This window comes from Hirundo rustica, chromosome 16 (genome assembly GCF_015227805.2).
Source record: "Hirundo rustica isolate bHirRus1 chromosome 16, bHirRus1.pri.v3, whole genome shotgun sequence".
Classification (NCBI taxonomy): Eukaryota; Metazoa; Chordata; class Aves; order Passeriformes; family Hirundinidae; genus Hirundo; species Hirundo rustica.
In genome coordinates, this window is record NC_053465.1 from 11274162 (window position 1) to 11300344 (window position 26183).

At 45.3% G+C, this 26183-nt stretch overlaps 1 protein-coding gene across 7 annotated transcripts in view; it reads right to left on the minus strand.

Moving 5' to 3' along the window:
* The window catches only part of PTPRT (protein tyrosine phosphatase receptor type T), a 451419-nt gene that overhangs the window by 79729 nt on the left and 345507 nt on the right, over window positions 1-26183 (minus strand). For all 7 annotated transcript variants that reach the window (XM_058422730.1, XM_040080154.2, XM_040080156.2 and 4 more), the window contains exons 12-13: window positions 19692-19965; window positions 10736-10772 (exon numbers count right to left, since the gene is read on the minus strand). In XM_058422730.1, coding sequence (XP_058278713.1) covers window positions 10736-10772; window positions 19692-19965 — 311 coding nt within the window. The remainder of the gene's footprint in view (window positions 1-10735; window positions 10773-19691; window positions 19966-26183) is intronic.

Genomic DNA, 26183 nt, shown 5'->3' on the forward strand with positions numbered 1-26183 from the left:
GAATGAAAACAAACTGTAACTGCATTTCCTAGCGCTTACTTCCACCACATTTCCTGGAATGAATTGTTCCTTGTAACAGAAGCTGGATGTCGGAACAGTAAGACACAGAGCAGGTCACCACTGTTATTAGTGTGTGTATTTCAGTGGCACCCAGGGCCCCCACGGAGGTCAGGACCCCATTATTCTGCACTAACATGAACCAGCACAATTTTCTGCCCTAAGCTTGCTTTCTTAATAAGGGAGGCAAATGATAGAAGGCAGTGCCAGAGGAGTGAAGACTGTAGGTCCCCTGACTCCCTATCTGTGCCTTATCTACTCCACCAGGCTACTGCTCTGAGATATTTACGTAGTGTACAAAATGCACCATCCCAGGAGCCAGAGCAGTGGCCTGACTCTGACTTTCACTGACATTCACCCAGCACTCCACTGGTCAGTCAGAGCTACTTCAACATTTTACTCCTTTCCTGGCAACTCAACTGACTTTGTTTCTCTTCAATCCCTTCCAAAATCCCCAGATCCAGCATCTTGCAGTGAGACAGAAGACAGGGCAGGAAGAACATCCATGGCAGATACAGTTCTGGTGATGCTGCAAGATGCAAAGAGAGCAGGGCAGGGGCAAATGGCCAGTTTCCCAGAGCTGTCCAGCTCATCAGCCCATGAGAAGTCACTTTCTGGATCATCACACACTGATGGTTTAATTAAGGTTTTAATTAAGGTCTAATCTGGCCATGCTGCTGTTGATTTATAGAAGCAGAGAATATGCTGGGGAATATGGGGGACCCCCAGGATCCCCCAGCCCAGCCCTGTCCCTGCACAGACACCCCAACATCCCCACCCTGGGCATCCCTGGGAGCGCTGTCCAAGCTCTCCTGGAGCTCTGGCAGCCTCGGGGCCGTGCCCATTCCCTGGGGAGCCTGGGCAGTGCCAGCACCCTCTGGGGGAAAAGCAGCAGTGGCATCTAAGGGAAAGATACCATAGCAATCCCTCTCCCAGCAATTTCTGCACAGGTATATTATTTGAAAGTAAGCCACAAAATATAAAGCAACCTCCTCTGTGGAGGTGGCACTCTGAAAAACATCCAGGAAAGAATGATTACTGAGTGCATGTAGCTAAGCAGGGCTGGTAATACAAGTTTCTTCCATAAAACCTATTTCACAAACTGCAATTTGAAACATTCTTTACTTTAGGCGGCAATTACAATATTGCATTTAAAAAAAACCGACACTGGCAGGAAAAAGAATTCAAGAGAGCCATAAGCAGGAGGGAACGTCAGGTATTTATGTGAGATTTCCAGCTGGTGAGGCACAAAATCCTGCAATGGAAGTGGCACCACAATCACCAGTAGCCAGGACAATTGAGGAGACAGAAACATCCCAAAGCTTAACAGGAGAAGACAAGAAATCAAATGAAACGATTCTAAGGACTACTGGGTCAAATATTCAGAGCCAAGAAAAGGGCAATGCAAGTGTGAAGGAGGGAGGGACAAAATGAGAGAAGCAACCCAAGAAATGGGAGGTTCAGCCACCTCCAGGTGACAGGGAAGGCCCAGCAAGGGGACAGCTCCGGCAAGGAGGAGGTTTGGTTTCAAAATTGCAACACCTAAGAACACAGCTTGTTCAGAAAGAAATTCACTCTTGGAACAAAAAAACCCAGAAAAATTACTTCAGAGCATTATTTAACACAGAAAAATTAATGAAAAATATTGGGCTCCCAGTCATTATGCGTTGAAATGATCTGCACAATCAGAGTGATTTCTTTGCAGCACATAATGGCCAGGCAGTGGGCTGAATGTAAAAACTCCTAATAGACCTAGAGGCTTGTATTCAAAAGACAGCTATTCTCAAATCACTTGTAAACACGATTTCCTTTATTTATTTTTTTATGGTGCTCTCTATGTGAGTGGCCTACAAATTATTAAAGCAGCTCTGCATGCAGGAACGTTTTCCCTCATGTTTTCAGGTCCTGATAATCTCTCTATCTGTAAAACACAGTCTGATGTGCAAACACAAGGGCAGACAGGTACCTTCAGAATGATAACACTGAGATAAAGGTGGAAAGGCACTTTTTTACATCCTGATGTGGAAATGGCCAGCACCAGCCCAGGGTGTCAGATGACCACACCCTCCAGCAGTGTATTAGCACTAAAAAAAAAAAAATCTGTGCATGATACTGATGTCTCCATGTACCATGAACCAACAGAGTGGAACAGCTCATCACATCTAAAAGCCAGATCCCTCTTTGGCTATTTCTTTGTTGCAATTCATTAAAAAAAAATGAGTATCACAAAGAGGATCAGCAACACACAACGTCACTACACCGATTTTCCACCTGCAGTTATTGGAGACTGCAAACAGCACAGGCTTAAGGCTATAATGCGACACACTTATTTCTTTAACAATGCTCAAAAGAATGATGAGAGCCAAAAGCTTTCAACCATATTCTGAGCAGAGGAAGCAGCAAAACAAAGCAGTCCTGGAGAGAAAGACAGAGCAGAATTTGTATCAGGGATTTTCAGGCTTACAGGTGGAATCTGTAGGAGGATGAGGGTAAACACAGTGAGGCATCAAGATCAGCACTGCTAAGCTGAGTGAGAATTAAAAAATAGCTGTAAGTGAATAATTGATTCTGGAGATTCCAGGCAAATCCAGCACAGAGGCTTTTCTTTTCTCTTCCTGTTTTTCTTCCTCTTTCTTCAGAACAGGAGCCCTTAATTTGTGCTAAAAGCAGGTATATGGTCCCCAAGAATAAGAAAGGTCCCTGAAAGAAGAGCTCAGCTAAAGAGAGTTGCTGTGATGCCAACAAGTGAAGTGATGGTTCAGGGGGTGAGAGCATATTTCTGTTTCAACTATTCACTTTTGCAGAACTGTACTTTAATCTATCTCAAAATTATAAAAATGGAAAACAAGTACAATTACCAATATGACAAGTTCGAATTTACAGATGTGACTTACTTTTTGTAAAGTCTTAAGACACAAGGAGATCAACCTTTTGACTGATAATTGGCAAAAACTTCTCAGTGCCTGACAATGTTACAGATATATAACAGATTCACCACAATTATTGACTTTTCCCCCAGTCAGCCCCCTCTAAGTAGTTAGCCTGCTCTCATCATGATAATAATGAAAAATCCACACCCCCAGCAGCTGCAGAAGCTGCAAAAGCAGTGAGCAAAGCCCAGGGGTGGGCAGAAAGTGGAGCACTGAGATAAAGTCACCTTTTGAGCCCAACTGGGCCAAGGTGCCTCAAGCACCAGGGTGAGGGACACACACCTGCCCTGTGAGGCTCACCCAGCTGAGTGAGCAGCATGGGAAGCAGGAATGCCCCTGCCAGCACAGGAGCCAGCTGGGCAGGTTAGGATCTGTGTGCACACACTCCGCCTGTGCTGCGCCAACTCCAGGACACTTCCTGCGCTCTGCCAAGCTGAAGCAGCACTTCCAGCCAAGACTTTTCCTCTTTTCCTCTACAATAATACTACAAAACAGTCTCACACCTGGATTTTTATCACATATCCTAATGCAACCTTATAGTTTTAATGTCCAGCTCCTGGGAAAAGCTCAGAAGCTTGTTGATATCAACCCTGTTTCTAAATAATGGCTTATCAAAAAAATCTATTTAAGGAAACAGGCATCATGTATTTGTAGCAGTCCTGGGTCTGCTGTGCCTTTGGAAGGGTTGCTAAAGGACACGAGCAATGATAATCTGTTTATGAAAATCATTTTAAGTGATCTGCAGGACCTGCCCAGTGGTTCACCCACCTTGGAAAGATCTGCAGGGGTCAGGAAATGGAGACAAACTCCTGCTCACCCAAATGAGTCGGTGTGAGGGTGTGGAGGTCAGGAACATGAAACCCCACTGTCCTCAAAAACATGAGAGCCCCCTGCTGCCTCCCCCCACGCTGCTGCCCCCTCCCCTGTGCCACCTCTGAGCCCCTGTGCAGAAGAGGCTCCAAGGGACATCCAAAGAGCTCTTCCTGCAAACTTCCAAGCAGAAGAGATGAAGAACAAAACCTAACATTGCATAAGCGAGGAATCGTCCAATGCTCCCTGCATTCAAATGACGTAAAAGAAAACCAAAGGAAATCTTTTCCAAATTTGACCTTCACTTGTGGCTTTCGTGTCCAACTACTGACTTTTCTTTAATTTCCACTCCTTTACCTGGCTATCAATTTACCTGCAAAGAAGAACGTGCACCGGCTCAGGGCCAGCCACAACACAGGGCCAAGAGCATCCTCTCCCACCAGGGGGGTCTTGAAAAGGGGCAAGAACCTCCACACTGCTCCAGGTAAATCCTTGCCTGCCCTGGAGGCCTTGGCTCACACAGCTGTAATATATTTTATTCTCATTTCTCCGAAGACCTTTCTTTCCTGAAGCTGCTTGTGTCCTGGCAGTGCGTGCTTTGAATTACAAAGGTGATGTTTTCACACTCTCCTGTTGCTAAACTATCCCAAATTTTATCTTAAACGCTGTGCTTCTTCTCCCCTTCCCTCCAGCTGTTTATTTTAATTGGGGAGCCCAAGATTAGGGTCTGGCAGTGCAGCAGAGCCCTGGAGTAGGTAACAACCTCTGGACACTGGGCTGGAGATACCAAATTCAGTTCCCTCCTGGTCTCATCCCATTCTGCACCAGGTTCTGCACTAATTCAAAGCTATGCCCTGGGATAAGGAAGCCCCAAAAGGGATTGTGATACACGAAACTTGTGCTAAAAAATAACTTTTAGAAGGAAGAAATTTGTTCAGGGGGAAAAAAAACCCAACCAACCATTTTCACGCATTCAACTTAAAAAGTGTGATAAACTCCTCTGAAATAAATAGCGCAAAACAGAATAAACCTGTCAAAGGAATAATACTCCAGTGTATTCGAAGACAAAATGCAGCAACAAGCAGATTTGAAGTGGGATTAGATCTGTTTAAAAAATACATTATCTGTCTACAAAACCAGAATGTATTTCAGGAAACAAAAGAAGCCTCTTCAATGGATTTGAGGGAGCAGGAGTTATTAAATCAACAGTTTTCATGTGCAGCAAAATTGTGTGGGAACAGAACAGCAGGAACTTTTTCCTTCCTCATTTTCCACTGATTATTTTTGCAGTCTCCCTCTCCAGCCCAAGATTTCCCTGGTCACATTTCAGACCCAGGTTCCTTACTGAGATTCCAACACCCTCCCAGGATGTTTCCTTCTTCCCGTGCTGATGCCCTACCAAAAATCAGGACCTTTTTTCCAATGCATTCAAACTTCCCAGTAATCCCAGCACCTTTTTGCCCCTGTATCATCACAGCTGTCCCAATGTGTAAATAATCAGGATTGTTGAATTATTTCAACAATTGAAACAATTGTCGGGTGAGGAAGTCATAACTAGGCAGGAATAACGGTGCAGCACTGGGAGAGGAGTATTCCTAGAGAAATGTAATCCATCTAAAAACTGAAAAAGCAACCCTCCCTTCCCGCTGAACTCATGAAACGCTGTCACATCCCAGCCACTCATTTTGTGCACATCAGGCTGAAGCAGAAGAACTCATTTCCACAAGCTGATGGGATGGCCCCTCTATATTTAAATTTTCTGAAGTTAATGATGATCCTGATCCCAGTGTTACATATGATGGGACAATTTTATGGCACACAGTCATCTAAGTTCCTTCTGGTGTAAACTGCCAAACCTTAGAGAGGCTCTGAACCTCCCCACTGAGTGACTTTACTCCCCACTGTGAGTGACTCGCTGTGCTGAGGCTCAATTCTGCAGCATCTCTGCCTCCAGCAGAAGTTTCTATAGAAACTACAGTTTCTATAGTTTCTATAGTTCCTCTGTTCTTCCACAGAGGGCTCACAGAATCAAGTTTTCCTTTTCTTGCCGCCATTTCTCCGGCAGCAGGACTCAGCTGTCTGCGAACGAGCACAATAATCAGCCCAGACAGGGGCACAGCTCCTGAAACTGGAGGCGCAAGCTCAGCTCCGTGCACGCTCAGGGTCACTCAGAGGGGGTCCCTGGGGCTCTCCCATCACACCCCAGCGCTGCTGTGAAGATTTAAGAGGTGTTGAGCCCTCAGCTGACCCTCAGCGCAGGCAGATCTCCACCTTGGAGTGCCATGAAAGCACTGCCCCCATTTATATGCTGTTAGAGCAAAAGCAATCCCTCATGCAGAACAAGTATTAAGCAAGAAGTCATGAAGCTGCTCAGACCTCTGGAAGTTTGACCAGTTTTCCTTCTCCTGAGCTGATAATCACCTGTGCTCAAGAGGCTGGGCGGGTTTCGCGTGGTCACCTGGTGTCTACCTATCACTGCTAAGAACAAGCAAAATGGTTCCCAGGCAGCATGCATGAGACAAAAGAAAAAGGGAAAAAAAATAAAAGTGTGGCTCATAGTGGTTATTATAGTTCCATTCTTTCATTTGCAAGAACTCACATTTTAAGGAAAGAAGAAATGAGTATCGAGAGATAAGGAACCATTAATGAGCCCTCTGCCTTGGTTTCAATTACACTGTGAAATTAATTTAATGCACTTTAGGAATACAAGAGGTAATCGCTCTCTCTTAGTAAGAGGTTGCAATTTTCTCTAATAAAGTGTCGATATAAATATGTTGCTTTAAGACAGGGAGAACAAGTCGGTTAATTCAGAAAGAATGGGACATATTAAAACAAATGCTGTCAAGGAAACCAAATGGCAAAACCTATAAATAACCCATCCCAATGAAAATTGTATGGCAGAGAGCTGGTAAATTGGGGTTTAATTATAAACATTTTTAAGGAGTGTTTTATGTTAATGAGATGCATCCAAGTGCCTAATGCTGTGAAAGATAACATTAGTCCAGTAATTAAAAAATTAAAAAAAAAAAAAAAAAAAAAAAAAAAAAAAAAAAAAGAGTAGCCCATGTGAGGAGGGAAGCAGCAAAAGATCTGAGACTAAGGAATCTGAAAAGAAATACGTACGCAGATACAAAAGGTTCATAATGTTTAACATGCTGGCAAAGTGTGGGATGGCTACACAGAGGGGAGGAACGCAGGGAGCTTTCTGATGGATCATCCAAGGTCACCCAGCACAGGCTGATGGCGAGTCCCTGCCACTGGCCCTTCCCACAGGCACCACCAGCCCTCACTTGGAGATGCTGGATGGAGGGAAACCAGCTCAGGGGATGTGCTGGCCCAGCTGGGCACCTGCTGCTCTGAAATGCTGATGCCACCCCCTCCTCCCAACATTTAATTACCCAGTACAAAAAGATTTGAGAGCTTTCTTTTGCCACCACAAGAATCGAGCTCATCTAACCAGGAGCAGCACACAGAGAACCATGAAGAGAGCACCAGCAGGGAGCTGGGCTGAACTGAAAAGGGCTCATCTGATCAGCCTATTTCTGGCTAGGGAGGTGGGAAAGAAGCTGGAAAGCGCCAAAGCTTTTTTTTTTTTTTAGGGGACTAAGCCACTTTTAAAGAGTGCTCTGCTCTCCTCCTCTTGGTGTCGGGGCAATGGGACACAGAAAGCAAACTCCCTGGCAGCCTGCTGGAGGAGAGGCGGTGGAACAGCCCTGTGCGTCTCTCAAGTAATTAAAGACACTCAGCTTCTGAGCAGGTGCCTTGCAGCAACACCCAGGATGTGTTACAATCCCCCAGTAACACATGCCTAACACATTTCACTGCCTAATTACTCCCACACTCACGTTTAGTGCCCTTGTTAATCCAGTACTTCAAGAGAATTCTTGCCTTGCTTAAGCACAACCCGATCCTAATCTTCCTGTCACTGGTGTAAATCAGAACTCATTTTGCTGCTGCTAATGGAGCTGCTGCAGTGACAAATATCTAGGAATGGGAAAATTAGGCCTCTGTTCCAAAATGAACATTTAGTCTGGCATCAGTAGTATGTATTTATTTTCTTGCAAGAAATAATTATTTTTTTTTTTCTCTCTGGTACCATCTCAAAGCAGAGATTTTAACGCTGAGATTAATCCTGACTCCAAAAAAGGTTGGTTTTGTTTTGGTTTTTTTTTCCTGTTTCCTACCAAAGACACCACAGTGGCATCCTCACTGGCAGCTGTGTTGATTTTGTTCAAGGCAGACTTCTGGTTTGCTCGTTCTATCCTCAGAAAACCACCAATCCAAACAAAGGGGAATACAGAGCAATGCCATTAAGGACAATCAATATAATGAGCAGACAGAAGACAGCACAGACACAGGAGGCCATCTAGAACATTCCAGCTATCAGCCTTTGTAATCAGAGTTTTGTGTGTGTCTCTGTGCATTGCCCCACTGCAGGGAGAGGGCAGGTAGCACACCCCTCTCCAGGGACTGCTCCTTTATCCTCATGGAGTTAATGCAGGGTGGGGATGCAGCCCCAGGACACAGGGAAACCTGGAACCGTGGGGAAGCTCACACAACCACGTCCAGCTGCAGCTCAGCTGCTGGCCCTGCCCAGGTGCCAGCGTGGCACGTCCTGTGACGTTCCCAGCCCTTGCTGCCAGCTGCACCCATCCCTGCTCCCCTGGAGAGCTCAGCCTGCCTCAAATCAGCCACAGCTGGGGCATTCTGTGCTGAGAGCCAGGCACTGGGAATTACAGCACTGCAACTCAGAGCCAGGCCAAGAGGAAAAGAATTTCCACAGAGATTTCTGCATTCCGCACAGAGGAATGAGATATCTACCTATAAATCAAAAGTGATATGAATCAAAAGTGATATGAATCAAAAGTGATATGAATTGAGACAGCCAGAGTAAACACTAGAACTACCATCATTTCTTGTCCTTTTCCATTCAAGTCAATAAAGAAAAAAAAAAAAACCTAAAGAATAAGATCACCAAAAAGCAGTGGCTCTAGACATCCTCAGGCTCTACCCATCTCCTTTGCATCTCTTATTAAATTAATCCTAGCAAGAGATTGTTTTTTAAGAAGAGATGACCTTCAGAACCAACAGGAGGGGGCTCACTGACTTTTCCTGGTGACCTAACAGGGTTAATGAAAATTATCTCGTTTGCAGAAGTCAGCTGAAGGTCAAACACTTATGGGACACTTCCCTGAGGTACCCAAATCAGAGAGTTCAAACAAAAGGTCATGTTAGAATGGGATTTTTCAAGCTGTGTAACTTATTTTCTTTTGAACAGTCACAGAGCAAATATCTTTTCTGCTAGCATAACATTCTGCCACCAGCTCCAGAAAAATGAACAATTGAAATGGAAGGAACTATAGGTTTCCAAAAATTAATTAATCCAGTATCTCTGACCCCATGAAGAGACTGTGCTATTGGAAAAGCTTGTGGAGATTCATTTCACCCAGTCCTGCTCTTGCTCTTTCTACCACCAGAAAGCCAAAATCAGGTATTTGAAATGGTCCCATTACTACCAGCTGAGAAAACTGAGAGGAAGGAGACACATAGACTGAGACACATATAACGTTTGTAACCCAGAGAATGAATTAAATAAAGATTTTACAAATAACTCATAAACAGGAAAGGAACAAGAGGGTGTGGGGAGCACCAGAGGCACAGATGAGAAGGAGAAATGGGAGAAATGGCTCCTCCTCCTCGGCTTTCAGTGGTGACACAACTGCTTACAGCCCCACCAGTTTGCATTCCCGAGTGTGAGCAGGGAAAACAGCGGCACAGGTGGGAGCTCCACGGAGCACCTGCCACCCCAGAGCCTGGCTGGCTGTCACAGCCTGGGGGCGTCTCCACAGGGACATGGAAAATGCTCTCCCATGGCTAATGGGGTTTCTTTGAGCCTTCCCAATTCCTCTGCAAGTGCAAATGCAGAAGGGATCAGGAGAAAGGACCTTGAAGTCATTAACTTCTGTCACAGGTCAAAATAGATGGAAAAGAATGGAAAAACCGGGCTGGTGCCTCCAAGGATTTCTGGGTTCCTGCCAATTTTGGTGAACTCTCAAAGCCTCCACAGGCAGTCATGCAGCTATTTCACATGACAGCAAAGCAGCAGGAGCACAAGCTGGCAAAGCTAAGTTTGGGAATGGGGAGTCGCCTGCAGCACAGCCCATGGCAATACCCCAGCATTTCCCTACTGCTCCTTTGCAGACTACAACCTGTACTGGGGAGAGCTTTTTACAGCTACTCTGCGTTACAAATAAATTCGTGTCTGACATCTTTTCTGGAAAAGTAGCCCCTGGGGTGATTTTGAAATCTTTAGAAGAGTTGTTAAAAGCAGCTGTAAACTCTAAGAAGGAGCTCAGACATTGTCACCGTTGGCTCCTCAAGAGCTGCACCTTGTGAACCAACCTGGGGCTGTTTGTCTTGGGTTTGCTCTGTGTGACCTGTCAGCTCGGTCTGAGCTCCCCACAATGAAAATCAGGAATGCTCTCTCCTAGTTTGTTCAATTTGGCCATGAAAATGGCGTGATGTAAAGAGTTGTGCCCCGCTGTGTACAAGGTTAGGCTTACACGAGATCTCCTCTTATCTACTTTGTACAGTTGTGGAGAGAACAAATTGGACGGGAAGTTAATGTCACTTTTTCAGTGATGTTCTGCCAACAGCAAGAACAGTCCTTAGGACAGAAAAGCTGTCAACAGAATGAGGGGAAGGAGGAACCAGAGAGAATTATACCCTGCGTTAAAAAAATATCAGAGGCCACAAATATAGTGGAGCGGTCCTGGAAATTGTTTTTCTGCCTTGGCAATCTTCCTTTATAAAAAAAAAAAATCGAAGAGGAAATAAAGAGGCTGGTTCTTTGGCTAGGAACTGTAATCAAGTTGTGCCACCACTGCAGTTTTTACATTTCTGGTATTGTGTTTTGCAGGAAAGAGAGACCCACATACCTTTTGTTGCCAGCCGGACACAGTTGATTTTTGTTTCCTGAAAAATAGAAAAAACACAAGAAAAATATATAGGAAAACATCACAGTGTGTAATTTGCCCATCTACAATAAACACCCATTCCTTTAAAAAGCTACCAAAAATACATGTATCTTTTCTTGCTCTTCATCTTTGAAAATACCACCAACAGTTCTTGTTGCATAAACCACTCCAGACTACTGGAGTTGCCTGCAGTTGGTTCTCTTAAGTATTGAAAAGTTGGGAGTGACAGCACGTTTCTCCACGCTCCATGTGTGAGTGATGGGTCCCACATAAGTGCCTGATTAGCTAATAGAATTTCCCAGTTAAATGACCTGCTCTGTAATAGACTGACAAGCCTTGGGTCAAAAGTACACGCCACTGTACATCTCATTTTCATGCACCATTACTGCAAATTTTGCAAATTGGGTATTTATTTAAACACATGGCAAACAGACACCGAAGAAGCCATTTGAATATTTCAGCTCTCTGATGGATGTGGAGCAGAGCAGCATTCTGGGCTGCTGCCTCTGCCAAACGAGCTGTTGTAACAACCCTCGCCACTGCAGCTCCTCATTGCAGAGCTGGGACAAAACCCAGCGCTTTGTGTTCAATCCACCCTGGAGCCCGCAGAGCTGCGGAAACAGGGTTTGGATCCGAATGTTGTATTTGGCTTCACGAGCAGCTCAAACACAGCAGCTTTCTCAGGCCACCTCTGCTGCAAGCACAACCTGTGTGGAGTCCCCAGCTCCTCATGGCACAGCCCGTGCTGGCAGGGGTTGCTGCTGGCCAGCCTGATTGCCATCCAAATGGGAACGTGCTGCTTGGTTAAAGAGCTGCCTCTGTCAGGATCTAATCTGCTGCAGGGTTTGCAGAGCACTTTATGCCTCTGCACGTCTCAGGTGTAATGAATCCAGCGCAAATTACTGTGCTAACAATGCTCCATTAATATGGATGCTGTCTGTGCTCTGGGAACAACAGCCCAGCCAAGCACTGCTGAGCACCTCCTTCCGTCCTCAAAAAACTGTACAAAGCTTGCGGAAATCCGGATTTGCTCTTGGAGAAAATTGCTCCTCCTGTGACAAATCCTCCCTGGCTGGAGCAGACACGCCCGGCCCCACTGTGCCCTCTCCTCACACTTTTGTTGCACGTGGGAAGGAGATGATTGCAGGAACTGTGCTGGGAAGCATTGGGAATCACAGGAGCAATTCCCTCTGATCCCTTTCTGTGATGCCACACAATCTGGATACAAGCCACCCTGTGTGCTGTCTAAAAACAAGATGCTCAGGACAAATCTTCCCTTTGACCTTGCCTTCAAACTCTTAAGGAAATCCTGTATCCCTGAGGACAAACCATGTCCATCTCCCAGCCATATATGTTCCAGGGTGGGACTGAAGCTCTGTTTATCCCAGCAAACTAGAGACATCTCCTTGGTTACACCCCTTTGTCCCTCAAAACTCAGCTCCCCTGCACAACCTGCACCAACATTGGCACTGCAGGGTCACCACAGCTGCACACAGAGCTCCACACTCCCCTCTGCCTCGTGGGTAGCGAGTTTGAATCGCCAGTTATTTTGGAAATCCAAAGTCTTTGTTGCTGCTTGCGATGTACGAAGCAGGAAAAACCCAGCTGTGTGAAAACTGTCTCTGCACATGGTGCTGGGGACCAGAAGACACAGAGATCCTGCTGTACTTTCTGACATACAATAAGCTGACCTGGAAAATCAGCAATGAAGAGTAAAATAAAAAATGACAAGGTAAAAGTGTTGCAGTCTACAAGTAGGTGGACACTCGCTCACATTCTGTTGAGGAAAATTTTCTTGGGTATTTGTTGCTTTCTGCTGATTTCAGAATGTAACAGAGAGCTGGAGAAATTAGTCAGTGCTGGAAAAAGAAGAGTCTAGGGTGATCTCATTTGCATATGTGTGTATCCCTGCACGAGAGCCTCCCACAGGGTGATTTGGGAGGACAGAATTTGTTCTGTTTGCGTCTGCATCCACTGATGGCTGCACTGAGCACAACCACAGCTGTCAGGAGAACTGGTACTGCCAAAGTGAGGGCTAGAGGAACAAGATGTGGACTCCAGAACTTCATTTCAAATTGCATCTTCTGGGAAGGAAAATGTAAAAGCACCTGAACAGACAGCAGGCTCCCAGCTCCCAGGGGTGCTAAAGTTTAAAGACTTGAACTTAGTCCATATTCTGGATTAGAGTTGATTATTCTGTTGCTTTCCCCTGATCACCCCGCTGCTCATCTCTTTGGTGTCTCATAAAAATGAGATCCCTTTCAATTTACTCTATTTTTCTTTGGTTGATACTGAGAATTTTAAGTTTGCATGAATCTTTTTAAGAAGAAACAGAATAAATAAATACAGCCCCCCCCCAAAAAAAAGAACCCCAAACAAACAAACAAACCCCAACCCAATCATCCCCCCAAAAAACAGTAAACCCACTTTCCCACAATCATGTTTGTTTTCTGAAGAATATTACTTTTGCTTCAAGGCACTTTCCTGTACACAGTAAAGATCATAGAATGTTAATGGGTTGGAATGCACCTTAAAGTGCCATGGGCAGGGACAACGCTTCTCCCTTTATTTTTTTTTTTCCTAAGCTACATTTCCTATCTTTCAAATTGTACACACTACTTCTTGCCCTGTCACTGAAAGGTGCTTGTCTTTAGCCACCAGCAAAGCAGGAATAAACAATGTTGGTAATTATAAATGATCCATCCAGATTGCTTAACGCAATGGCAAGAAAAATAATTAAAGAGATAATAATAGAAGTTTTAGGAAAAAAAAAAACCAAAAACAAATAATTCCCCAAAATTCAGCCTCTGTGTTGTTTCTGAACATTCTTTCAAATGCTGCAATATTTAATTCCCATTTTATGGTATCACAGAAGTTTTACCAGGCCTTATACATCTACAACAGTCTTAAAGATAACCAGAGAGCCAACATAATCTGCACATCTGTTTCCTTTATGGCTGAACTCACAGGAATAATTTAAATTAAGATGCCAGTACTGCTTCAGCTCTGTATCACTGCCAGGTTAAGGCAGACATTTTATAGCCAAACAGTAATGGAACAATGCAGGCACGTTCTCACTGAGATCCTGGAACAGGAAAACACTTCATGGCTACATCCTGCAGCTCCTCATCCAACCCTCACTTTCCAACACGCTCCATATCCTAAAAGCTCACTGCAGAATAAGCCCACCCACATATGTACCTGTAGTGGCCTCACGTTCACTAAATTCTGGTCTTAGTATTCACATTCCTCTACATTCCTCTATGACTAAAAATCTAAACTGTACTAACCCATGACAGTACCTCAACATACAGATGGAAATTTGTTTTCTGGAACTTATTTACCCACAAATAAAAGATTATGGTGTATCCTCACTCAAGGCTGAACCTTGGCTCTGTTTCTAAGTCCACACACCATGGACTCAGCACTGTATTTCAGGGTGCTGGCAGCCTGTTCCTGCAGGCAGGACCTGCACCTACCATCAGCACAAGCTGGGGACCCTCTGGAGAGGGAGGGACCTGTGCTGAGGAGCTGGGCAAAGCCCTCTCTGCCCACCCAGCTCCTGCCCACAGCCTGGAAACTGCACACCGTGAGCCTGCTTTGGCATCCCCCTGAATTTCCAGGGCTTTTTAAAACATTCTTTTAATATAGCTTGATTCTTTCGTTTTAGAAGCAAAGGAGCTGCTGCTGTCTCCTAATTAGTGAGGCTCCTAAATGCACATTTCACTCAAGTGGAATGGATGGTAACAAGACGAGTTCTGCCTCTGTCTCTTCAGTGTTTGGATGGGAACAATTTTCTGCAGAAAGGGGCTACGAGGGCAGCAGGACATATGTTTATGTGACAGCTGCGTCTTCACAACCTAAAAAGCCACATGATCTTTTTTTTTCCCCCTTTTCTTTGAAACTGACAGCTTGCTGTTTACAGACTATGAACAACAATGAAAGCAGCAAAGCTTTTCCATCCATCTGTTTTCACACCCACCATTTTCCCTTTCCTTTACTCTGATTATGACTTTGCAGCGGTCAAACAGAGCTTGCCTTGCCTGAAGAACCACCTGCCAGCCTTGGTGGGACCTGCTGTCCCCAGATGTGCCATGGGGGCTGCCCTACAACAAGCAGAGGTTTTTAGGCACCTCAAACTGGGACAGGCAATTTTATCTGCTGCTGGTGCATGGACCAGACAAGGAATCACCACTCTCCCCCTGGCCTCAGTTCCAGCTTTAGTTCACCATGTCCCAGAGCTGAACATGGAATTGTTGGCAACCTGCTTCCCACGGCGTAGAAACCATGGGTTTGTCCATTCTTAAGGAATTATTTTTTTGGTCCTCAACAAATTTTGCCCAAGTTCAGGAGAGCTCGAAATTGTGTGTTTATTTGCTATACCATTGCAGCCAGTGGTTTGCAGTTTTTAAATATGTCTGTGCAGGGTCAATGGACTCCCCTCTAATTTTTATTGCCAGCTTCAGGAAATTGCTGTTTCCTTCCAGAGACTAAGCCAAACCTATTATTGCTATTCCAATTATCAGCTTTTTTTTTAGTATCTGTGTCATTTGGAGAAGGGAGGTTTAACAAAGTGGCTAGGGCTTTTATTATTTACAATAGGAAGTTATTTCAATGATCTGTAGTTGATGATTGGATACCTACTCCTCTCAGCCTCTCAAAAATGAGGTAGGCTGGAGGAGAATTTTATTTATTATGCAGAAAACACTCAGGTCCGCATCCTCTGGTCACCCAGATGTGGAAACAGGGGCATACAAAGAGTGAAATATTCCCACAGCTGCTTTATTTCTGTGCCAGCATCTCCAAGATGAGATTAAGGAGTGACTATAAGTGGATAAACTGTACACCCCAAATCCTCCTGAACACAGAGCTCCCCAAAGCTGGTTAGTGAAGTGATGCAGAAGTGATGCAGGCAGCCCTGGTGCCATTTCATCTTTCAGAGCACGGCTCGTGCTGCACTCAAACACCTCCCAGTTTTTTTCATGGCCATCTCCACAGGGATGAATGGCACATCTCTGCCAGCAGCTCTATCCACACCTCCAAAATGTCCCAGAAGAATAATGCTGTGTGCTGTGAGCAAACCTGTCAGCATCAAGAAATGCAGCCTCAAGTCCCCTGATAATAATGAGCCGCCCGATTGTGCATGTAGTACAAGTCATTAGAGAGGCAAAAAAAAAAAAATCAATAGGAATCTCAGTAGAGTCTATCATTCCCTCAAAAAAATAATATTCTCATTGATTCCTGCAGTGCTACCTTTCACAATTCTGGGTTGAAGGCACCAGTCACCTGTTGGACCACCAGGCTGGCAGAGCAGCTGGCAGCGTCCCCCCAGCACTCCCAGCTGTGTTACACAGGCTCCTGCTCATCTCCCATTTAAAGGGAAAACGGCCAAGAGTTATTGATTGCAACTGTGCCCTTACGGATTTCATTTTAACTCAATGAGGTAAAATGCAGCTCCAGAAAGGATTTTTTTAACAAGCCCTAGTTTCTGAACTGCTCAAAAATTCAGGCAGGTTTCACACAGCAGCCAAAGAATTCTCCCCATGGGAGCGTGGTGCTGGATCAGCAACCAGAGACCTGCAGTGAGCCAGAAAAAGACCTGGGGACAATGAAGCCTGCGGCACACCTCGGTTTGATTTCTGAGCCAGTGTAAGGATAAGGACTAACCCAGGGCTGTCAACCTGGCCTCACCTTTCAGAGGGAAAAATACTGGCAGGGCTGGAGTTTTTAAAGGGGCTGAGCTCAGGGAGGGTTTTCAGACAGGCAAATCTTCTCCATGCTCTGTCAGGCAGCCATCTGTAGCAGGTGGCACCGGGACAAGCAGCAACCCTCAGATCCCTCCCTACCTGGATGGCTGTGACAGTGTCTGGAGATCCTGCCAGAGCAGAGCCAAGCCAAATGTGCCCTCTGCTTCCGTGCCACCTCTTGTGCTGACTCCTGCTCTCAACTAGGCACTAACTGATGGTGCTTCTCACTCCCACAGCCACAAACCTGGAGTTTCCTTGTCCCCTTCCTCTTTCTCCTGTCTCTCACTTCAAACTCTGCCACATTTCAGCATCTGGCTGTCAGCAGCGCCTGGAGGGAAGTTCACACGATCTGGAAGTGTTTTGTGTGACAAGGCTGAAAACCCCTCAGCCTCACCACGCTGTGCTCAGGCTCCTGTCTGGAGGCAGCTCCACAGTGCCCAAACTGCACCCGAGATCCCGGGACATGGATGCAGCCAGAGACAGCTTTTCCATTCACACTCTGAGACAAGTACAACAGTGCACAAGAGAAGGGGAAGAGCTCGTGAGCTGCTTCTGCAGCAATTTGCCACACTTGTTTTGCATCCAGCTGTTAATTATGTTCCTTTCAGTGTAACAATCAGAGCTAATGGCTGCAGAGCAGACGGGAGCACCAAATGAGCACAGCCCTCCATGTACAGAGGGGCTCAAACAATGCAGAACTCCTACAACACTCCTAACCTCCTCCTAATCAAGCTTTTTGACCAAATCCAGGCTGTTTCTTCAAATTAAGCTCTCCCCAGAGCCCTCTGTTTCCAAAGGAAGATGTTCTGGTTCACTGCATGAAGGCTTCTCATTGCAGCTTCCAGGTGTGGAAAGAAATTTTATCACTCCACAACCGAGAGTGATTGATGAAACTATAGAATATCCTAATTAAAAAATGAGTGGCAATGTTCTGTTAAGTTTTTTTCATCTGTAAAGGAACACAAGGCTCTACTTTAACTCTGCTAAATTGTTATTGTTGCAGGTTTTTTGCAGATATGCCTTATCAAAAATCATGGAATGGTTTGGAAGCTCACCCACTTCCAATGCCCTGCCATGGGCAGGGGCACCTTCCATTATCCCAGGTTGCTCCAAATCCCACCCAACCCAGCCCTGGACACTTCCAGGGATGGAAATGCCATGTTACAGCCATAATTATTTGTAAGATTTTCCAAGACCAGTCAGAGCTGCTCAGGTTCCATACAAGTGAAAACCCAGAACTCTCAAATAGAAATGATACCTGCAAATAATTCTGGGAATGGAACAAAACCCTACCATTTTCAGATGCAAAAGAGCGAATGCAAATTGACCCTGATGTTTGAAATGTGGGGTTTAATGACTTTACCAAGAGACAGAAGGGATCAGAACAAACTACTCCTCTGAAAATCCATATTCCACTCTTGGTCATTTCCTCGGTACTTCTACCCACAGCACTACACTTTGAGCATATCCTGTAGAAATATAAATTATTACCAAAGGAGGAAATTGCTTTCTCAAACAGGAATTTACTGTGTCTGGCTGGACACTTCTCATCCTGTCATGAACAGTGCACTGTTACATTAAGACTATTTGATTAACTTATGCTGAAAAAGCCCTTTACAACCTTGTTCCTGTTGGGACAGCCCAAGCAAGTCATCCTTTTTTGAGTCCTTAACACCTGGAATGTAGGGTGAGATGCAGGAAAAGCAGGAACACCAGTGCTGCCTGAATCCAGAACACCAAGGGAAGCCTACACTTCCATCCACACAACCCATTTATGGAATACTATATTGTACTTAAGCAAATAAAGTTTCTTCTTCCCTCGGGATCCATTCACTAGCAATTAACTATCACACATGGGGGAACTAACTAGAAAGAGAGAGACATATACATATATTCACAATTTCTTCTGCAAAGGCAAATCCAAAACTGAATTAATTGAGCAGTGCTGGAAGGAAACTGTATTGGCTAGAAAGGAAACCAAGGTGAAAACCAGCAGTGTTGAAGAGATTTTGTACTTGTCAGCCACACAGCTGAAGCTCTGCAGCAAAATGGTGATAAATGAAGGGTGTAGAGCGCTAAGATGTGTTGTGAACACTCGTTGGCACTGCCAGCCTGTGAAACCATCCCAGTCCTCTGCAATGTGCAGCTGCATTTCAGATACAAAAGCCACTAAAGCCTGCACCGTTCACCTTTGACTGATTTTTGTAGTTTTGCTCTCTCAGGGGTGATATCGTAGAGAATTTATCTTTGTTAAAATTAAATTCCTGAAAGCACTGGCAAGCATGCTAATAATAGCAGACTCTGCTACCCAAATTTGTGATGCTTTCTTCATGCTCCAAGACTCTTCAGGAGGCCAGAGTGGCAAATTTTCTTGTGTTATGTATTAATGGAAAACTACTGGGGAGCCAAAGGGGAGGAAGATGATCCACTGAGGCTGGATCTGGCCTGAAACAGGAGAGGTAAAAGGTCACAAATTATCCTCAGCTGGAAGAGAAGAGGGAAGAGAGGCCTCCTGTTTTCCTGTGGTGGGATGAGGTGTGTTGTGGCATTGTGTGTGTCATTTGAGTCTGTCATTTCCTGTGCAGTCTGCATTTTAAACCCAATTACCACAGAGTAAAGATATATAAAAATATAGAATTGCAGAGGGGTAGGACAGACATGCAGACAGTCCCCACTGCAGCTTCTGACTTCCTCAAGCTGAAACTCCCAACCACAAGTGCTGCATTATGATATGGCCAAGTGCAAACTCCGAGGTAATCCAAATTCATAACATCTCCCCAAAAATCACAAGCGCTGTGAACTATCAAGATACTGCAATTATGGCTTTTAAAAGCACAATAGCCCCTACTCTGACATTCATGCTTCTAGAAGGATTAAAAAAAAAAAAAAAAAATCAAAATTCTAAGCAGCTCATTTAGTAAATCACATGGCAACATGTGCCTTTACAGAATCAGGGTCCTCAACAGATTTCTCATTGGATCTGAGCATCAGAGAGAGATCTGAGTGAAGGACGAGTAATGGCATTGCTTGATTTTCATCAGATTTCTGTGAGAGGGTAATGAGAAGGAGAAGTTAAACCAGCATCCAATCGAGAAGGAAGGAGAATGATGAGGAGGACAGAGAGAGGCAGTCACACCTACAGACGCAGCTCAGTTTTACCCTGCACTTACGCCATTGGCCTTGCTAAGAGCCTGGAAGTATATGCTGTAGCTTTTCAGGGGGGAAAGAGGAGCATTCCAGTAGCCATTGTAGGTCTTGTTGTCGCCCACGGTGAAGGGCTGTGTGACGGGAAGGTTGATGGGCTTCAGCTCGGCTGCAAAGTAGTGAGGGGAGTCCAGGCTGGAGGCGTTCTTGTAGCTCACTGGCACAGAGAAGCACTCGATGATGTCTGCGGCTCTCCGGGCTTTCTGCAGCTTCTCCTCCTTGACAACAAGCTGGTAGACACTGGGAGGGAGACAGAAAGGTGAGATTAGAGACCCCAGAGCCTTGGACGTCAGGAATGTTTATTTCCAGCAATAAAAGGACATGAGCACAGAGCGAGGAGCACGCAGCTGAGGCGTCCCAGCAAGGAGAGCTCCTGGCACGCCAGCAGCAGGGGCAGTGGCCACTGAAAGGCACTGTGGGGGCAAGATGCTGGCCATGTGCTCTGTGGGTTTAACTGAGTAAATCAGGATAAACCTTGGTGAAAGTCAGAGTGGATTTCAATCACGTCACTCTTTAGGAAAAGGAGAAACTAATAAAATACCCAGCCTAGAATGAATTTTTAATGTGCTGAATGTTGGCAAGCAGATGGTTTCTCCTTCAGCCACCAAAGTGAAACATGAATTGCTTGCTTGGGCTGCAGTGGAGGAGAACACAAGCAAGTGGCAATGGTGTCAGGTGCCTTTGGAAACAGTTTTAGAGTGCAAAAAGCTGTTTAGGCCAAAAAGAATCTCGAACATCACTTTTTTTGGCCCCCCCTCATATGTTGATGTCCACATAAGGAGGCCCTGGCACAGGGTCCTCAGAGAAGCTGTGGCTGCCCCTGGATCCCTGGAAGTCCAAGGCCAGGTTGGACGGGGCTTGGAGCAGCCTGGGGCAGTGAAAGGTGTCCCTGTCCATAGCAGGGGGTTGAAACTGGATGGGCTTTAAGTTTCCTTCCAACCCAAACCATTCTGGTGTTCTGTGACCTCTTTTTGGGACAACCCACAACGTAGAATTCTCTAATTCCCAACGGCAAGTGTCCTTCTACCTTCCATCCCTCGAGGAGTGTTTATGTGCTGAGCAGGTGACTTCATAGCTCTCTCAATCCGCTTTTGTTTCAAGAAACAACAACAACTCCTCATATTCTCTCTGACTCTATGAAATGGTAATCCTTTTTGATTCCTGCTAAGCTTTTGGCCATTGTGATATATAACAGCAATCTTGTTATTTCTATTTACTATTCCAGGCTCAGAGCCTGCAAGGCATTCAAATGCTCTCTGCTGCTTTTGCTTCCTCCTCAGGCAGCTAACAAAGCCCTGCAGTTCGATGCTGCCACAGGCCAGGCAGGTTTTACTGTCTGTTCAACACCACTCACACACTTGCCAAAGAGAGAGAGGGCTGCAGTGATTTTGCCTGGTGTCAGGCTGCTCGGATGTGCTGCCCTCACCTGCCTGTGCCTTTGCTCAGGCAGGCAGGGGAGATGGAGTCAGAGATCGGGACCGGCCGCAGCGCGTCATTGTCCCGGCTGTCACGGGCTCCCTGCTGCAGAAAGATTGCTCTGGGAAATTTCTAGCATAGCTATAGCTCATCAGTGCTCCCGTGAGAAGCCGAGTTCTGCCTCCTCCAGCACGCAGGAGTGAAAGGAGGCCTTTTGGAGTTTTGCTTTTGAGTTCCTGGGGCCCGTGGGGATCTGGCTCATGCTCTGCTGACAGCAGGGCAAGCAGGGAAACACTTGGAAACCGTTTGGCTCCCACTGCTAGACACAATCCCAGCTAATCTGTACAAGCACGAGCAATTTATGAATTACTCAGTACAAAAACTGTCCTTACACTGGCATTTGTTAATGTAGCAGGAGCGCCAGCTGCATGGACTGCAGCCTTTGATGATGTCCCATCAGCATTTGGGAAAGCTGTCCTCCTCCTCCAGTTCATCAGAGCCGTTAATAAAATATTTCAGTCCTTCTCTGGTATTTATTTTACAATTTTAAAAAGACAAAGCCAGGTTTCCAAGCAACACTTTAAGTATTATCATTGAGGATGCAGTGGGGGCTGCAAGCCTGCTCAATACAATCCCTCAGCTCAGCAACAGCAGCTCTTACTGGGCTGGTTTGCCACTGTTTACTGAAAGTGCACATTCTTATTCTGACCCTTCTCTCTGGCAACAATAATCTACACTACTGGGAAAGTTTGTCATTTTGTTTGTCAGCCATGTGCAAAATTATAGCTGACACTTTTATGGACACTTGCCAGATGCCTTCTAACCTAAAAACATTTGGTTTCTGTTTCGTCCAATCCCAAAGACTTGCATTTTCTGGTCATAGAAAATGTTTCCTCTAGGTATATACACAAATATATATGTATAAACATATATTAATCTGCTTTCAGCCTGCACAGAGGCCAAGAACTCCCTCATCCTCTCTCCCCAGACCCGAGGGTGACACTCATTCTCTGCTATCCCACTTGCCAGCCATCAGCTCTATCTCTGGAGAAGGGGAAGCTCCCAGGGACATGAACTGCCAGGTAACTGAACTCTTCCCCAAATCATTAGAGCACTACAGACACTTTTTATCACGAGCAAGAGTTTTGATACACACAGAACCCAGTCACAGGTACTCTTTTACCTCTATTCTTTCACATTTCCTCTTTCCCACTTAGCTGTTAACATACTTCTTCCCTTCACAGGGATAACTCACTCTTGCAGGGGCCTGAAATTTTACTTTTTATGTTTATTCTTTTGAAATGAATCAAGGTTCCTCTGGAAGCACAACGGTGCGTTCACCAGCGCTCAGCTGGGGTGTAGCAATTGTCCCATTTGCATTCAAGTTAAAATCCCGTTCATCTCCTGCTCAGATACTGCCTCCTTTTCCATGGAAAAATGCTGCCACTGCTCCCTGTGGCTAAAACCCCTCCTCTGGCGACACTTGGGGTGGGGGACTGACTGCTTTCATGGGGTTTTTCTCCCTGAGGCCCCAGCTCACGCTGACTGACACAGCACCCTCATTTTGCTCTGACTGCTCAGCTCGGGGTGCAGCATCCTCCAGCCCGACCCTCCTCTGAGCCTGGTCAAGGGGACACTCAAAGGCAGCGGTCAAGCACCAAGAGCACGTGTGATTTCAAAGCTTCCTTTGGGCTGAAGATTATCACTCTGAGCTCTGGCTCCCTTATCAAATGGTTACTCTGGGTCTCACTTTCTGTTTTGATCTCGGTATTTTGAGCTGTCTAGAGCTTCCAGAAGGGCAGGAATCTCAGTTCACCCCAGCAAGGACACAGACTGGTACAGATTCTTCTTTTTTTTTCTATCACAATTTGTTTTTTTGTAGGTTTTATTTGTTTTTGTTTGTTTGTTTTGGGCGTTTTTGTTTTGTTTTTGATTTTGAGTTATGCTCTTCTCCTCCTGTTTTGTTTACAGCTAGGAGCAGAATTTCCCTGCCTGCCTTTAGTGCATTTTCAGAGATCAATTTCTCTGTGTTAACCAGTAAAGTGCTGCAAAGGCCAAAAGAAGCACCTGCATTGAGGTGCTCTTGTAACTTGGAGCAAAAAAACCACCAATCCTACACCCAAATGGAATTACTGTGGGAATTCTGAGTAGCAAATGTCCTATTGCCCACCCTAAAGTTTAGCAAACCATCTGCAGTACTACAACATTTCTCAAAAGAGCAAAACTAATCCGAGTTTGCTCAGAAGGTGGGAGCTTGGTGGGATACACCACAATCCCCGTGGTTGGGCACTGCCTCAGGACAAACTTGGTGAGTAGGATCTGCCCTTTTGGCCTGAAAGAGCCCCTCAGCTGCACTCACATCCCTGGGTCAGGGCTGAGCAGGGTCTACCCTTTGCAATTTGTTGTCCCTGACAATTCTGTAACACCAGTGTGATTACAGACAAGGGAAAGGAAGGGTGGCTTTCAAAAAAGAGGCGCTGGAGGAAAGGACAAAAAAAGCAAGCGGGCAATGAAAATAAGGAGGAGATATCCAAACTGTTCTAATAGCTCTCATTCCATCTAGCAGGCAGGCAGTAACAGGGATCTGGGGCTCTCCCCACCTCAGGCTTCAAAGCTGCTGCTCCCAGCCAGGATCAGCTAACATGGATTTCCTGGCAGGAATCAATGCAAACGCACAGCTGGGTACGAGTGTCAGCGCCATACATAGAAATGATATTAAAAGAGACAACAAAAACAGAGCATTCAAACTCCCACACGAGATAACAGCTTCAGTGGCAGTGAAATGAAAGATGATACAGCCACCCTAACTCCTGCGTTCCAGTTTTTAATGTCAGGACACATTTGGAAACCCCGCAACCAAACTCACACGGGTGCGCTGCAGGGCAGTGGTTAGCAGGGGTTTTGTGCTCCCAGTGCTACCCCAGCCCACTTTGGTGCAGCCAAATAATGCTGCTGTCCCCTTAGAAAACACCAGGGACTGCTTTCCAAACATCCACAGGCTCTGCTCTCCAGAGAGCTCTCAAGGGATTCCCAAATCCGGGCCACAAAACAAATGCCTGAGCTCCTAGAAGGCTGGGGAGCTGACTGCCCTGTGTGCAGCTGCACTGATTGGAAAAGGAGGCCAAACCTGGGCTCCTTTATAGATTTCAAAGGTCTTAGATAGATAAATTCACATCAGTTAATAGAAGCTTTTGAAAGTTTTTGACAGCTTGGCTGTAAATCACTGATAAAAGCACCTACCATAATGGGCCACAGCACAAGTGTTGTCTGCAGAGGAATGAAAGGTGCCCTTATCACCAGCTAAAAGGTAATTTTTTAAATGATGAGTTTCCTATTCAGCATGGGAAAAAAAAAAAAAAAATCAACATTTACAGTCACAGCCCATTTCTGTGACGGAGATCTCTCTGTTTGCCTCAGGCTTCTCCTTTCCCCGATCTTGATTTCTTTCTCAGGATGGACTGAGACAACACTTGTCCACAAATTCAGTATTAAGGCCAGTCTCAAATTCTGAATGCAGGATGCCCAGGAACGTGGGGAGGAAAAGCTGAGTCAGAGCTCTCCATAAAGCCTCCAACATCTGGCCCATGCACTTTGGTATCCTGACACATCAACAAGGTGAAACCTTCCCTATGCTCTTGATAATGAGAGGGTAGGAAAAGGAATATCATTTCTTTGTAACCTTGCAGTGATCCACTCACCTGAATTATTAAAGCTTAAAAGAAACAACGTTTCAGCAGCCGAGTACTCCCTCTGGACCAATCTCGTTATTAAACTTTCCTTCACATCATATAAAGATTCAATGTATTTTCATTTAACACATAAATTTATTATCAGCCATATATTATTTCCAATGTTATTTTCTCCCAGGGAGCAAAAATAAGTGGCAATTAGTACAGCTTGATCTTGTAGTGCTTTTTTTTTAGCAGACTACTGTGAGCAGGTTTTGTTGTTCATCCTACAGAGAAGAGGAACTTCCCACTTCCAGCTCAGATGAACATTTTACTTTCAGAATAATTCTTTGATAGGCTACAGGAAGTGAGAGAGTAGTGGTTTTCTTATTACTGGTTATTTTAACTCAAAGAATGAAGGACAAAAAGGAGCCAATGAAGGAAGGATAGAAAAGATTTGTGCCTCCCCATGTGGGACGTAGCAGCCGACATAGAGCTGGACATTGAATTTCCACTCCTACACATATTCTATGGAAGGAACAGATCCAACTGTTCCAAAAAGGCCATCCAAACCCATGAAAATACGCCCCAAATACTGTCTGACCAATGCACAAGGGTCAGTGCTGCACAGAGGTAAAGAAAAGGCATCAGCAGTACATGAACAGGGACAAAGGTGCAATAATTAGAGGGACCAAGAACCACTTCAGCTTCTTTTCCCCTGTAGGCCACGCAAGAACGCAGCTACAGATACTGAGCACCAGCTTTTCATCATTTGATTATTCCATTTAACTTGTGATCCTGTTAAATTTGGTTGAGCCAAAGTAAGTGTATCTGTATATATCCATGAAGGTTCATCACATTTATTCTGACAGTATGGAGCCATCTCCCAGGATACTGGAATGGGAGAGGGTTTGATGTGCTGCCTGACACCCACATTTAGAATTCAGATTAGCCATTGGGCGTGCAGATGCTTGTTTTATGGCCAAGCTGCCTTCAGCAATGCACACTGAGACAGAAGAGTAGCCCCAACATCTTGATTTCCCCCTCTTAAAAGTATCGAGATCAAAGCCTGAATTCTGCCACAGAGCCAGTAAGAAATAAAATAGTGGGAATTTTGAAGAAAGGTATTCCATATATCAGTACTCTGTATTGTTCACCCTAAAAAACTGTGACATTAAACTGTAGATAAATCCTTCTCACAGTGCGCCTCCAGCCCCACCATGAATCTGCATACGGGAGATTTTGTAAAAAAAAATTCAACCCAACCCAAGCCTCAAAAAGCTTTATGTAGCATACATTCCCAAAAGTTTACAGGAACTCAGGGGTAACTGCCACAAAGGCTGATGCTGACACTCACTGCAGCACTGCATTCCC